The sequence below is a fragment of the Solanum dulcamara genome, chromosome 9 (assembly GCF_947179165.1).
Source record: "Solanum dulcamara chromosome 9, daSolDulc1.2, whole genome shotgun sequence".
In the NCBI taxonomy this organism is placed as follows: domain Eukaryota; kingdom Viridiplantae; phylum Streptophyta; class Magnoliopsida; order Solanales; family Solanaceae; genus Solanum; species Solanum dulcamara.
Window position 1 is genome coordinate 3,869,437 of NC_077245.1, and position 15,273 is coordinate 3,884,709.

Sequence of the window (15,273 nt, forward strand, 5' to 3'; positions counted from 1 at the left end):
TTAGTTGAGTTTGTTAGAGTTAGTTTGTAGTTAGTTAGATTCTTTCCAAGTGGGATACAACTGTCACAGTCACTGAATTGTAAATATATTACAGTGCTCAGTGAATAAACGTGTGAGTTCATATTTTCTCAAAATATCTTTTCTGTAATTTCTCTGTGAGTTCCTTTCTTCTTCAACTGCCAGTTATGGCACTTTGTGTTCTCTGTATTCTCACCATTGATGAGTTTTAATAATACACGAGTGTGACGATGACTAGTTATCTACTGCTAATGTTAGGAGCGACTCAATAAGATCGGTGGCCTAAAGTCAAATTTTAATAGCGCCTAATATAAATCAACTTTCTTAAAATATCATTTCTGCCTTTCTCCTTCTACCTTTTTTTTAAATGAAAAATGACAAAATTCAATGTTCCTCTTGGTGAAGTTTTCCTTATGTTTTTCATGATTTATGTGCAAGAAAATAGAAGCCAGATTTACTATATGGATGAGATGTTTATGAGAGTTGAGAAATATGTACACAAATATAAAGGAATAATAAGAAATTTTGCCAACTATTCCACTATTATTTTAGACGGTGGTTTCACACATATGATACTACATATGCATAAATAAATCTATTATTTGGTTTTCTGTCTTTTTTTCTCTCTTTATTATTATTATTATGTTTCCTTTCTTATCTCTTCTCTTCACCCACCATTTATTCAGCAAATATTGAAATCAAATACATCCCGGAAATACTCCACAATTTCATAAATTTCATCTTTGTCAATTACTCCGTCGTCTCATATTTTAGTATAATATGCCCACATTCTCCTTTACACAATCCTTTACAAATAATAAATAAAAAAGGCAGTTTATTAATTTATCCTTTAAGAAACGCTTTTGAAACTTTATAAATTTATTTATACTAAAAATAATTAATTGTAAGAGTAAATTGAAAAAAACTCAATTGATTTTATTTTAATTTTATAAATTAATAAAAAAATTGGGACAATTATTTTTAACAATCTGGACAACTAATATAAAATAGAAGAAGTACCATATTTCTTTAACACTTTCTTTCATACAAAATCCAACAAAGGAAAAACCCATAGGCAGCATGTGTAATTTCCAGGAAGCGATGCTTTTTACTTGTTCATCTCAATGAATTAAGAGTATTTTTTCATATATTATTTTTAGTATTAAATAACTACACGAAGTAACAATAATTAATATAAAATTTTAAATTATTATTAATAAAATATAAATCTAATTAAAACTTTGTTAAGAAATACACCCTCCGTTCCATATTTTGATCAATTTTCATTTTGTACGGTGCTTAAAAAACATAAATAAAAAGATAATTTTACTAATTTTTTCTTTAAAAAACTTCTTGGGAATTTTACAAACAAATGTTAACATTTTCAAAAAGAACTAATTGCAAGGGTAATATAAAAAAAAATTAATTAATATTTTTTTAATTTTATAAGATAGACAATTAATATAAAATAACTATTTTTAATATAAAAATCAATTAATATAAAACGGGAAAGGTCAACAAAGATCGAGCAGGACAATGTTGATTAAAGAAGTAAAAGTCATTTAAATAGGAAAGTTTTATGAAATAAGACACGTCAAGAGTAATCAATGAAATCATTGAATATACAATTTAATTGGCTGAAGTCTTTTCGTTTACGGCTTGTAATAAGTTACCTATACGATTTGCTACTTCCCATATTTTGTCCCTAAAAAATTGACATTTTACCAAACATCAGTTTCACCAACTGTGATTCTAACTCTATCAAAACCTGCCACGTGGATGCAAAGACAAGGTTAGAATAGTATTTTTAATTGAATAGTATATTGCTTGAAATTAATGAGTTTAAAAAAAATTAAAAGATTACAATTAGAGAGCTCTCAATGATTACAGAAAAATCCAAAGTACAAGTATGGCCATGGCTGATCCGTCATCATCATTACCCATTTATATAAGCCAACAAGGCTAGAACGAACAAAACATCATCTGACTGTACTAAATGAACATATATTGTACATAAATTTAAACAGATCATAATCTTTTTATATTGACACGTATATTTTTTTACACTAACACGTAAGTAAATATTAGATATTTGGCTCAATACATAGGAAATTTGTGATACCTATTTTTCTTCTTCAATCTCTCTCACTTTTTCCCTATCTATCACATTTTGTGTATTTTTGTTTTTAACGAAATTTTCATATTTTAATTGCACTGTATTTACTTTAAAAAAATAAAGTGTTTGATAAAAGCCAACAAGGCTAGGACAAACAAAGCATCAGCTGACTGTACTGAATGCAACATATGTTGTCTATAAATTTAAATAGACCACAATCTTTTTACATTAACACATATATCCTTTTACACGGACACATGAGTAAATATTGGACACTTGGCTCAATACATAGGAAGCTTGTGACACCTGTTTTTCTTCTTCAATCTATCTCACTTTTCCCCTATCTATCACATTTTGTGCATTTTTGTTTTTTGACGAAATTTTCATATTTTAACTGCATTGTATTTACTTTGGAGAAATAAAGTGTTTCCTAAAACTAGAAGTTGGGTAAGAAAAAATCAGTAGTGCAGCTACAGTTTCAAATTTCACTCAATTCGCAGTTGCATTTAAAAAATTTGTTTATTTATTTTCTCATTTACGTTTGAGTTTAATCAAGGAAAATATATTTGATTTTATATGTGTGCATATAATAAGTTTTCCTTTTCCTTTCTTCCCGATTTATATCGTTTCTTATTTGTTTTTTATGCCCATTTCTTCGTTGCTTCTACTGAGATATTTTCTTCTCTTTGTTCGACTACTTTCTCTATTTTTCTCTTTTCTGATGGAATTTTGGGTCACTTTATATCATGTGTTTTGTTAATTCATATGAGCAAAAGAAAATAAGTAGGTGGAGCATTTTTTTTTTTCCCGTGATTATTTTTTTTATATGGTTTGGTTGATTGGAGAATTATAGTTGAAAATATTATTGTAGAGTAGAGTAATCAATGATCCTCTTGTGTTGATAGAATGAAGGCTTTGTCCATACAATATAATACTTTAACTCATAATTATTATGTGCGATTAAAATATATGGGGGAAAACGTTTAATTATGTGCTTGATTGCAATTGTATTTTTTTTAATTTGATTTCAATTGTCCATTCTAAATAAATAGGTTGAATTAAGCTCTTCAAAGTAAAAACGTTAATTTTTTTATGGAGATTATCTATCCTTGAAGATCCAAAGATGTAAACTTGATGAACATGAGCAATATGTATTGTTGTCCATTTCATTGTCCCTTTTTATTAGAAATAAAAATTGTATATTGGATATTCATAATATCTAATATCAGTTTCAATTTTGTTGGTGTATGATTTAGATTAAAAATTATTTTAGCTACCTACATTTTTTGTTATTTCTTTGAAGGGTATATTTGAATTTGATTTATTGAAAATCTCATGTCAAGTGTAGTAATCTATATGAAAGGAAAGAAAAGGAGGATCGAGATTTGCCTTCTAGATATATTGTTTTTGTGCGTACATGTGAACTTGTGATTCTGATTGTGCAAAATTCGATGCGCAATGACTATAAATAAGTAATTTTAAAAGTGAAAATCTAACTACAACTTAACAGCTCTACAACTTTGGAATGAGGGAGACACCAAAAAAAATTGTGATGGATGAAGTCGGTCAGAAGAAGATGAATTGACAGGTATAATTCACGAATTACTTGAGTTTTAAGATGTGAAAATTAGATAAACAGTTTTATTAGATATTACTGATACTATTTTATTATAAATATGTTAAACATCCTATATAAAGGTGTTCTTTGGTGTAAACTTGAGTATTTATACGACATAATTTCGCATCAAATTACAAATGTTTATAATTGCGTATCTCCATCACTTTGAAGTATAAAATATTGGGGACTTTAAAGTATAAAATGTTAGGCAACCGTAAAATAACAGCTTATCAATACACATATCGAGGAAAAGAAAAACACCCAAGATAAAAAAAGATCAAAGTTTTAGCTTGAATCTTGTTTGTGTGTGGGGTTTGGAGATTTTCTTTTTTCAAGATTTGGGGAAATTGAGGATGTGGGGTTTTGGGGGAAGGTATTATTGGGGGAGAAAAGAAAGAGGGAAAGTGGAAGGAATAGTTGTGGTGTTCGCATGGATGTCAAGTCAAGATCGATATCTCAAGAACTATGTTGATCTCTACTCCTCTCTTGGATGGAATTCCCTTGTTTGTCACTCTCAATTCCTTAATTTGTATGCTCCCTTTTCTTCCTTTTAGTTTTTTTTTTTACCTCGACTAATTCCCCGTGATATCTGTTACTGTAGACCAAGGCTAGCACGAATAAGAAGAAACCACCTGGTATTGTTTTACCATGATGGGATTTGAATTTGAGACCTTGTGGTTCTCCATTTAGCTTATCTTTGAAGTCTCAACCCCAATTGAGGATCATATGATGATAAGTTCCATGTTTACTTGCTTTGTTCTAGTGCTTCATTTCTTTGATTTTTTGGGTGTTTTGTATTGTTGGATCAAACTAGTTCCTTTTTTCTTGTTCTTGTTGAGTTTGCTGGAATTTGACTTGATTAGTCGTAAAGTTAGGTTCTTTTTTGTCATGATACATACGCAAACACTCAAACTTGGTCTGAGCTGTCAAGTAAACATGTGCACATCTAGATCATCTGAAGTGTATAGTTGAATACTCCAAATTACAAAATGATCATTTAGATTCTAGATACCTTCAAAATTTATGTGGCACGTTAGTGTCGGGTGTCCACGAGACATAGTGTGGACAAAGTTGGAGTGTTTAGTTGCAAGTTGAGACCAAGTTGAAGTGTCTAAATGTGCACTTTCAAAGTTAGAGTGCTTACTTGCTAGTGAAGACTAAGTTTGAGTGTCTGTTAATGTATTATGCCTTATTTTTTATGACATTGTGATCTGTGGACAGTGAAAGTACATCATGAAGATAGACTTCGTGTCAATTTAGGTTGGAGGCAGTTTTCGAGCAGTGTAAATAAAAATTTAGGCGGGACTTAATTGTTTTGATGAACTGTAACTGTGAGAAGTGATGGTGCATAAATAGAACTTAACGCGAGATGAACTTATCCATGTTTAGTAGATCTCAGTTAATATAAAGAATTGGACTCTGGCTTACTCTGATTATGGATTTTATTGTAATATTGGTGACGTTCACAATATGTTAGCTGCTTCTTTCTCTTACAGTCCAACTTTTAAAGAAAGAGAATCTGCAATGCGAACTTATGAGATTGTTACTCATTAATCTTGCAGGTTTTTTCCTGATAAAGCTGCAGCACTGGCAGCAGAGATTGTGAATGAGCTTGTTGAGGTTAGTCCTATGTGAAGTTACAATATTTTTTCTTCCATTTGTAAAAGCGGGATATTTTTTATAGACAATATAAAGTAAAAATAGTGATGGTGTTAAAGCAAAAGGGTCTGCAAGGATCTAGTTTACATAGAGCAAAGTCTTAAGTAGGACCAAAAGAATCCATGAACATCACTCCTTCTTCAACTCTTCTTCCCACCGAAAAATTGGGAGCCTTAGGCATTTGAGTCAGCATTTTATACGTGCTCAGCACGTGAAAAAGTTCATTGGTGGGTTGTGAAAGCTTTATTATATGGATAATCATATTGAAATCTCATGGGACAGTAACAGCTCTGCTCCCATATGATGAATGCTAACTTTATAACGTGTTCTCTTTCACCTTCTTGGTGAGTTATGTTGCCTCAGGATTGCCGGGCAGAAACTATGCGTTAGTTTTCCAGGTTGGTTGCCAAGGGAAGGGACCTCCTGTTCCACTAGTAGCATATATAAGGATGTTACCGAGAATTTTTTGTCTTTTCCAGAAGTTCTGAACCATTACGGAGGAGAAAACTGACATCTGCTCCATCAAAAATTGAGGATGTAGTAAGAAAGTTCTACAAGGTGTCAGAGCCGAACAGCAAATTCCTTTCTTTTCATTCCAAAATGAAGTTGAAAGTTTAAACTCGATCTTACTTATATTAACAGCATGGCCTTCTGAATTATGACCCCATGAGAAGCCAACTAGTCCAAATTTCAGATCACTCTTTGGCTTCTATGAGAGTGTATTATTCAGGATGAACATATCTCAGAGAAGAGTGGCCCAACAAGCAATCTCCCAAAAGTCTGTGGAAGTCATCACCAACTTTATAGCAAAATATGTTTTGTTTTCTTTCCAAAGTGGGATCACATGAGAAAACCTGGGAACTTCAGTGAACCCATTGCCTGCTTGCTTGCCTAATTTGGGAGCAGTTAGCTATCTCCATTCTCAAAAGACTTTAAGCAGATTTATTTACAACTGTTCTCATTGCTTGAAGAAATTTGACATGGTTGAATAGCAATGACCCTGCTAAAAAGATATATCCAAACTCATCAAATCTAATAAAAGTCTCAAAAGTTTTAGATGACTTATCTTTTCTGTATATTTCCTTTTTCCCGTTTACTCGCAAATGGTTATACAAGCTCAACGTATAAGTGTGTATATTCCATCGAGACCTTAGTATTTTAGTTTTCTCAAATCTCTTTGACTAACCTAACAAGAATGAATAGGACTTGGTTATTTCATTTAAAATTTAATAGCGATGTTTCTGTTATGTTGTGACTTTCTAACAGCCACTTTGTTTAATGTTGTATGTGTAGGAGCTAAAAGTTAGACCATGCCCTGTTGTCTTTGCATCTTTTTCTGGTGGACCAAAAGCATGCATGTATAAGGTTCTCCAGGTAAAGACCAATTCTTTGAAAAATGTAGTATGATCATTGTTGCCCATATGTATGTCAGTACGCACAACAGTTTGAAGTATTTCTTTCTTTTCTATTATAGTGTATTCTACTTGGTGCAACTAATTTATTTTTTTCCTTTTAATTTGATCACAGATAATCGAGGGCAAATGTGAAGAACATGCCAATCTGGTATCCTCCATTATGTTTTCCTCTCATGATGTTAATGTTTTTCTTGTTTGCTACTATGAGACAAGCTTGGGCATCAGCGAAGTGGTTACATGCCAACTTAACTTCCATTTCATAACATGATTTGTGTTTTCAAATTTTCAAGCTTACTGTATAATTCTATCTAAAAGATTTCTATATATCAGGAATACCGTTAGCATAGCATTATCCTCCTCTTCCTTTTGTCATTTTTTGGTTGCTTTATCTTCTAAAGTGTATGATACCTCCACCACAGCCTCTTCCTAATTGTGATAGTCCATTGCCTTGTTTTTAAAGTTACATGATAACACTGTCAGTGATCTCTGATCTGATAATTTGTTTAATATTAAGGGTGAGTTCCGACTTGTCAGAGACTGTCTTTCAGGCCACATTTTCGATTCTTCTCCAGTTGACTTTACCAGTGGTATGGGTACTAGATTTATACTACATCCAACAGTTCTTGGCATGTCCCGTCCTCCTCTCCTAGCCTCATGGATAGCAAATGGAATTGCTTCCAGTCTGGATGCCCTATTCCTTAGAAAATTTGAATCACACCGTGCCGAGTTTTGGCAGACTCTGTATGCTTCTGTTGTGAGTGTCTCTCATCTTTTGCTCATTGTTCCCCCACCCCCATGTATATTTCTGCTTGGCTTAGTAATGTTTTTCTCGCAGAGCACGGGAGCGCCGTATCTCATACTGTGCTCAGAAGATGATGATCTTGCTCCTTGCCAAACTATTTGCAATTTTGCTCAACGACTTAAAGATCTTGGTTCTGATGTCAAACTACTAAAATGGAGTAGCTCCCCTCACGTAGGTATGGTGTTAATCCTGTGAAATCTTTCTTGTTTATGTTCTAGAAGTTCAATCTGGAGTCTGACATTTTAAATCTGTTAGATATCAATAAATTATTTTTAAAAACTCCTAATATTACAATATTTGCTACTATTTAGATTCTGATAATGACCGTCAGTAGAGGACCAGAACTTGACCCTCATAATATTTTATCTTTTTACACCTTAGGAGGAGGAAAAATAATAAAACTACGGATGAAAGTATCTAGTAATGGCCCATAGATGTTGAGTTTCAAGGAGTTTAGTAGCTTAGGAAAAACCAAGAGACTCCGTTGCAAGAACTGGAGTCGCATATCTTCACAAGAATTTGGAACTTCCGTAGTCAGGCTCGCTCTCTTTCCATGCTTCCCAATCCAAAGCAGTTTTGTGGACATCTCCCGTCGATTTTTAATTGCAATCCAATCTATGTCTCTCTGTCATTTCTGAGATCAAGCATATTGTTTTGTGGAACTTTTAGAGAGATAGACATTGAACTAGGATTTATCAAGTTGGAATTGGCACAAGATAGTACATTTCTGGTTATTATGCATATTCAGGTTTTACAGCTTTTCACAATCATGTGATTTTGATGAAACTCTTCTATTGTGACTTGCGTCAACCAGGTCACTATCGGTACCACCAACTTGACTACAAGGTTGCAGTGACTGAGCTTCTTGGGAAAGCTGCTATGATCTATTCTCAAAGAATTCGTCAACTTGAAGGGGAGAAGATGGGGTTGGAAGGGTCGCATTATGAAATCTCCGAGCCTTTAGGCAATCTTAGAAAAGCCGCTGCTACTGCAAATCAAAGCTTCCAGAGAATTGCTCTTGAGTTGAATGACCACTTTGTTGTACCCAATTCTGTTGAGTATCACGAGGGGAGTAACGTTGGGTCAGTTCAGCACGAACAGAAAGAACGATACGTTCCCCTCTCAAGCCCACCAAGAATCAACGCTCATGGTGTTCTTGGTCAAGTTTTATTTGATGTGTGTGTCCCAAAGGTAGTTGAAGACTGGGACATAAGGTCATCGCCAACTTTCAGGAAAGCAACATTTGCATCAACTCGAAGGCATTCACCTTTCAATCCTATGAAATGCATTCGCCGTTCAAGATTGTAGGATATGCAGTTCATGATCTTAGTGAAGAGAATATCAAGAATGCACGGACATGAGAATGCCATGGGAAAAGAAAAATGATGACGACTCTTAGGCTTGCTTGTTCTTTTTGTTGGCGAAATAAGGACAACTCTCAGGAATCCAGAGGTACATTACTTAAATCGTCCAAAAGTAAACCTAATTTTGGATGGATTTTGCTATGTAAAAAAGATAAATTTCACCAAGTGTTAATGTTATCAAGCTTTCCAACTTCATTTGTTGCATTTACTCTGATTGTACAGAATTTCACTTTGCTGATGTAGAATAGAAATTTACATTTTTTGCTGAAGGGATTTCAAAATTAGTCCCAAGCGAAGGTGACTTTACTTTTGAGCTGTGTTTACTGTTTATAGCTACAACTACAAGAGAAACCTTTTGAGTAAAGCTTATTTCTGAGGAAATAACTATCCTCTGGGCAATATAGTTATCAGAAAAAGAAAGCAAAACAGTATTTTCTCAAAGTAGAATAGCGTTGCTGGTGTGAGTTTGCTCATATTGTTGGTTCCATACACAGTTGACCGTGTGAATTTGCTTATATTGTTGATTCCATACGCAGTCAGACCGTGTGAGTTTGCTCGTATTGTGGGCTCCGTACATGATTGACCGTGTGAGTTTACTCATATTATTGATTCCATACACGGTTGACAGTGTGAGTTTTATTGTCAGTTTCATGCTCGGGTTGATGGTCAGCATAAATAAAACAAGTGAATAATGATGAAGGTTTACCATACAAATGAAGAAAAATGAACATTCACTCAACTTGTTTGGGATTGAGACATCCGTCATTTCTTAGACTCTACATTGAATCTCACACAAGTTTGAGTTCATATAACCCTATTTTATTCGTTTTTACTTCTTTCATCCTATTATCTTAAATGTGTTATGACACGTTTATGGTTATATAATCGCGTTATTAAAGGTAAAATGATAAATTTAAACATAAATTGTATTTCAATACATAAATGCATCTTTATAACATATTAAAAGGAAAATAGTGTGAACAAACGGAGTGTTAATTAAGGTCACCGAGTACTTACATCAAATTAATAAATGCATGATATGTATTTTCAACACACGCAATTATCACTTAACCATGGTTAGTTAATGAAAGGAAAATGTTTTAAATTTTTTCATGAGAAAACAAATTACACAAATAACATTTCAAATTAACTATAACCTGCCACCTTCAAATTACACAAATGTTTATTTGGATCATTCTGAACGCCAAAAAATAGATAAGAAACATAATTATTTTTCTAAAAAATATTTTCTAAGAAAACATGAACACACCCACCCTAAAGATAACTTTTTTAATTTTACCAAAAAAAAAAAGAAAGATTTGAAATCACTAATTTGGCGGTTTGATTAGACTTGCCCAATAACTCCGTACATTATTCAAGAAATGCAGAGTATGTGTTGAGTGGGGGCGGGTACCAAGGTGAGTACTGAAGTGGTTTTCCAACGGTCGACTCTGCTCTATTTTCTATAAAAATGGAGTACCTTTTTTGTTCAAATGTTCATCTTCTGCTCAATAACTCTCTTTATTTTTCTTAAAGATTCATTTGTTTTCGACTCAAAAAAACTAAAAGATGGTGAAATATGAGGAGTTACGCCAACAGAGATTGGAAGAAAACAAGAAAAGAATGGAAGAACTCAATCTTCCTCTGCTTTCACAAGCTCTCAAAAATTCGACTTCCCCCAAAACTACTCCTGTAATTTCCTCTTCTTTTTGCCTAAAAAAATAATATAATAAAAATCCTTCCTTTTTATTATCCCAAAAGATTTTACTCATTTTGCTGTTTGTGTTTTTTTTTCTGGGAAATTATAGATGAAGAAGACAAAACCTCGGATTATCGGAACAGAGCTAGTTGCTGTGAGAAGATCACCTCGTGTTGCTAAAAGCCCTGCCCCTGAATACAAAGAAGTACCTTTTTTCCTTTTCTTTTTTCCCCCTTTTTTGGTTATTTTTGAGTAATTTTTACAAATTTTTCTATGCATTTTGGAGGACAGGTGATTCATTATAAAAGGGTGATGATACCAAGAAGGTAAATTTTATTTTATTTGAAACAAAAAGGTTTTGATTTTTATTTCTTTCTTGAAACCATTGTTGCAGGTGAAAATGGAATAATAGCTTATATTCACATTTGCTTGTTTAGGTTGGCTACACTAACGAGGAGGGATAGGTTGTTATTTTCGTATGCTTCGGATGAAGAAAGGGTTGCTTCGATAGAGAGAGCAGAGAAACTTGAAGCAAGTCTTGGATCAGACTATCCTATATTAGTTAGACCAATGCTTCCTTCCCATGTTTCTGGAGGTTTTTGGCTGGTCAGTCATTCAATCAAAAAAGTCTTCTATTTTTGTCTTTAAACTTAATTGATAATTCAGTAGAACAATAGAGAGGATTCATATATAGCCAATGTCAGCCAGTTTAGGATTGAGGTACACTTGATTGATAGTAGTCTTATAAATGCCGAAAAGTTTTCATTGATTATAGTCCTTTGGGGAGGGGAACCTTGTAGCGATAAAGTTATTTCTGTGTAAACTATAGGTCATGGGTACGAATCATTGAAGTAGTCACTAACCCTTCGTTAGAATAGACGGTCTACATCAACCCCTGAGGTGTTACTGAGATGATTTGTGTACTGAGCTGCCCTATATTCCTCTTTAGAACACAATTTGTATTTCCATAGAGTGTAAAATTATGGGCCAAAAGAAGTTCACACTTGGTGCCCCAGGGGTTAGCTCAATTGGCAAAAGATGAGGGACTTGTGTTAAAGGTCATAGGGGCAGGCCCATCATACCGAGTCTAGGAGGCTGTGGTTGGCCCAATGGGTTGGCTCTGGACTGATTTCTCGATCATCAAAAGAAGTTCACATTTAGTGAACCTCAGAAAGTACAAATTAAAGACCAATTTTGATAAGGTTATTGCGGACAACGTAGACTCATATTATGACTAAAAAGCTCCCTTTTTTGCCTCAGAAAGCCTCTATGGATAACTGGATGCTATTGAGTTTAGCATACTATTTATACATTCTTTTCTGTAGTTTTGGTTAGGTATTTACTCCCAAACTTCTATGCCCTTTGATCATCGAATCGAATTAAACAGAATAATAAGCTGCTGATGCTTAAATGGAGAAACATAGACAGTGAGGATCCATGTAGCTGACCCCAACTTGTTTGGGATTGTGCGGAGTAGTAGTAGTTGTTATTGAATAAGGTGGAGACTAACTCATTTGCAACTAATGCTGCAGGGTCTCCCATCTAATTTCTGCAGGAAGAACCTCCCAAGAAGAGATGACACTATCACCTTAATAGATGAAATGGGAGAAGAGTGGCCAACTGTATACTTGGCTCAAAAAAATGGACTTAGTGGTGGATGGAAGAAGTTTGCTGTGGATCATGACTTGGCCGATGGAGATACAATCGTGTTCCATTTGATTCGTCCTACAAAATTTAAGGTAACCCTTCTGAATAAGGATGTTTGAAAGCTTGTCATTTGAACACCTTTAGCTCAAATTTCATGTTCAAGAAAGTTGAGATGCTACATTGTCCAATAATATGTTGTTTCGAATTGTACAAAGCTCCGTTGACACACGAGTGTGATGAAATCTTGATCGATGTATCACTGCTTCGCCACATTTATCGTTTTGAGGCTCTTACTTTGAAATTCTGGGCTAACTCTTTCTTTTCTTTGTTGTAGGTGTATATCATAAGAGTAAACAATGCCAGTGAGAGTGAAGCCTTTTAAAAATCCAGGTACATTGCTTCTAATATATATGAGTTTTTATTGAACTAACTATGAAAGAGAACTTTTTTATTAGATTGAAAGACATAAATATACAGTCTGTTTGCCACTTGCTTTCTACTTGACATGAAAATTCTAAAAACTAGCCCCTTAATTTGAAGTTGTAATTTGCATATTTCCCACAAGACAAAACAATGAACTTCTGTATTGGATTTAAGGCGAAAATGCATATAATAACAACATATAACTTCTTTTGTTACAGTAGACTTAATTTACATGTCCAGTGTAATCTCACAAGTAAAGTCGGGGTTGAAGTTGATTTTTATAATGATCCAACTTGCAATGTTGTGTCATATTGCTGGAGCTAGTTGTCTTATTATATTGCTGGAGACAAAAATGCAAGATTAAACTAAATAACTAAATATGTCAATTCTAGCACATTAATTATAGATGAAAAATGGGAAACATGATCACACATACATATCCTATTGGTAGCTACTAGATATTAAACAACACCATATAAATGGCTTTTGAGGGCCATTGATCATTTACTCCATTGTCTATAACAATGTATCACTTTTTGTTGTCAATTGGCCATGTTTGTCTCTCTAACGAACAACTCTTATGACTTTTGCAGGGAGAAGAGAATGTTGTTGCTGCGCGTTATTTGTTTCTCTGTCTAATATTTTGTCGGATTAGTTTTAGTAGATCTGTCAACAGCACAACAAGAGGGGGGGTTGATCTTAGTAGAGTACATAAAATTCAGGAATCATAGTTTTGCAACTCCCATAATGTTTATCCTTTTTGATGTTGCATGCTGAACTTGTCCTACAGAAATGCTAATGTTAATGCTAGTTATTATTTTTTCGATTTTACTTTGATTTTCAATTTCTACCGGCTTCTAATCCTGTAAGAACGAAACATTTAATTCTAACAACGGAAAAAGATTAAAAATGTTCTTAATTTTCATTAAACTCATAGCCTTTATTTTGGTTGGAACATGTTGGGTTCTAAAGGTGTGAATGAAAAATAAAAGATTGTGATTTTTCTAAAAGATTGTGATTTTTTTAAAAAGTTATAATTTTTTTACGATAAGCCACAATAAATACATGAACATTTGTTGTCTATAGATATGGTAGGTATGAACATGTTGAACAACAATCCACGCGGTTGCAACAGCTAAGCTGTAAGAAGAAAACAATTGCATAATGGGAAAATTAAATACTGTAAAAGTAGTACTAATAAATTAAAATAATATATTGACCAAGACAAATCTAGGGTGTGAATTGACCATGGCAGCAAAAAATGTCCAGCTTTATTTTAGAACTAGAAAATATGATTTGTTGTAATTTGAACAACCTGTTTGATTGCTACATTTGTTGTGTGTCCTAATAAAGAATCCAAAAAAAATCAAACTTATATTTTAAAATAATATTTAGCTACCTTTAATTTGCACTATAAAGAGATTTGAAACTTAATATAAACCAAAAAAATTATCTTGTTTGCGTTGTTCAACTTTCCAAACAAAGGGATTCATTTGATCCCCCTTCCTTGTACATATGACAGCCTAAGTGGCGGTTTCATCTGAATTTTGATTTTGTAGATAATTTCAAGAGTATAGTAAATAAAATATGAGGAATCTTTAAAGAGCAAAATTCATCAAATCTAAATTTTGGAATCATCTTTGCAGCTTGCATGTATTTTTTGAGACGGAAATAAACATTTAAACTGCTTTTAGAGTATTTTTCTTGATATGGGTATAATTGAATTATTTTTTCATAATAAAAATTAGTTTTATAAACTTTATTAGAATGAAATCAAAGGTGGATTAATCAAATGGCAGCTGCACTTTTTCCCTTGTGATCTGGTCTTGAGATATATATAACTGAAGTTGACTGGTAATGCAATTAAGACGGTGATTTAATTAGTTTCATTAAATTGAACAATTAATCTAGGATCTATAGTTTGTGTACTAATAATTATTCTTCTATATTATTAATGGATATATATTTATTTATATGGTACAACCGCCATGTCGCACGTTTGTTCCAATTAACATTGTAGATTATTCCACTTCAAATTAATTATTAAAATATTCTTGCATTAGTGGTTATTTTTGTTTGTTTTAAAGTTTATTATTTTGTTTTTATCGGTGTTCAGTATAATTTTTGTAGCTCCTATTAATTTTTCACTGCATAAGTTTCATTTAAAAGAAAATTATTTTTTACTATGAATTTTTGTGAAAATTCAAACTTAAAATATCTAATTAAAAATAAAATAATTTTACTCATCTCACGAAATAAAGAAAACTGAAAAAAAAAACTTAAGAGAAAATAAAGATAAAAAAAACTATATAAAAATAATATATGGTACTTATCATAATCGACAACCTTTCTAGACAAATGCCATGGAAATTTTAATCAATAAGCAAGCAAACAATTGTAACCTTTTGTACCATTTAGAAACCCCTTTAAATTTTTAGTGAAGGGTCGGAAAAATATCTAAATTAAATATCCTAATTGTTTTTAGTTATCTCTTCAAATTATCAAGTGTTCA

General features: G+C 32.8%; 2 protein-coding genes across 2 annotated transcripts; both read left to right on the top strand.

The window, feature by feature from the left end:
- The first annotated feature begins 3,968 nt into the window (after window positions 1-3,968).
- LOC129902478 (uncharacterized) lies at window positions 3,969-9,302 on the top strand. Its single transcript, XM_055977731.1, has 7 exons — window positions 3,969-4,281; window positions 5,315-5,372; window positions 6,705-6,785; window positions 6,939-6,974; window positions 7,341-7,580; window positions 7,662-7,803; window positions 8,443-9,302. The coding sequence occupies exons 1-7, from the start codon at window positions 4,106-4,108 to the stop codon at window positions 8,934-8,936; spliced, it is 1,227 nt and encodes a 408-aa protein (XP_055833706.1). The 5' UTR covers window positions 3,969-4,105; the 3' UTR covers window positions 8,937-9,302.
- A 1,153-nt stretch (window positions 9,303-10,455) lies between these two features.
- LOC129903042 (B3 domain-containing protein At5g42700-like) lies at window positions 10,456-13,578 on the top strand. The gene is made up of 7 exons (XM_055978521.1): window positions 10,456-10,684; window positions 10,801-10,896; window positions 10,983-11,017; window positions 11,129-11,297; window positions 12,224-12,430; window positions 12,673-12,728; window positions 13,355-13,578. Exons 1-6 carry the CDS (start codon window positions 10,562-10,564, stop codon window positions 12,718-12,720), a joined length of 678 nt encoding a protein of 225 aa, XP_055834496.1. The 5' UTR covers window positions 10,456-10,561; the 3' UTR covers window positions 12,721-12,728; window positions 13,355-13,578.
- Window positions 13,579-15,273: the final 1,695 nt, after the last annotated feature.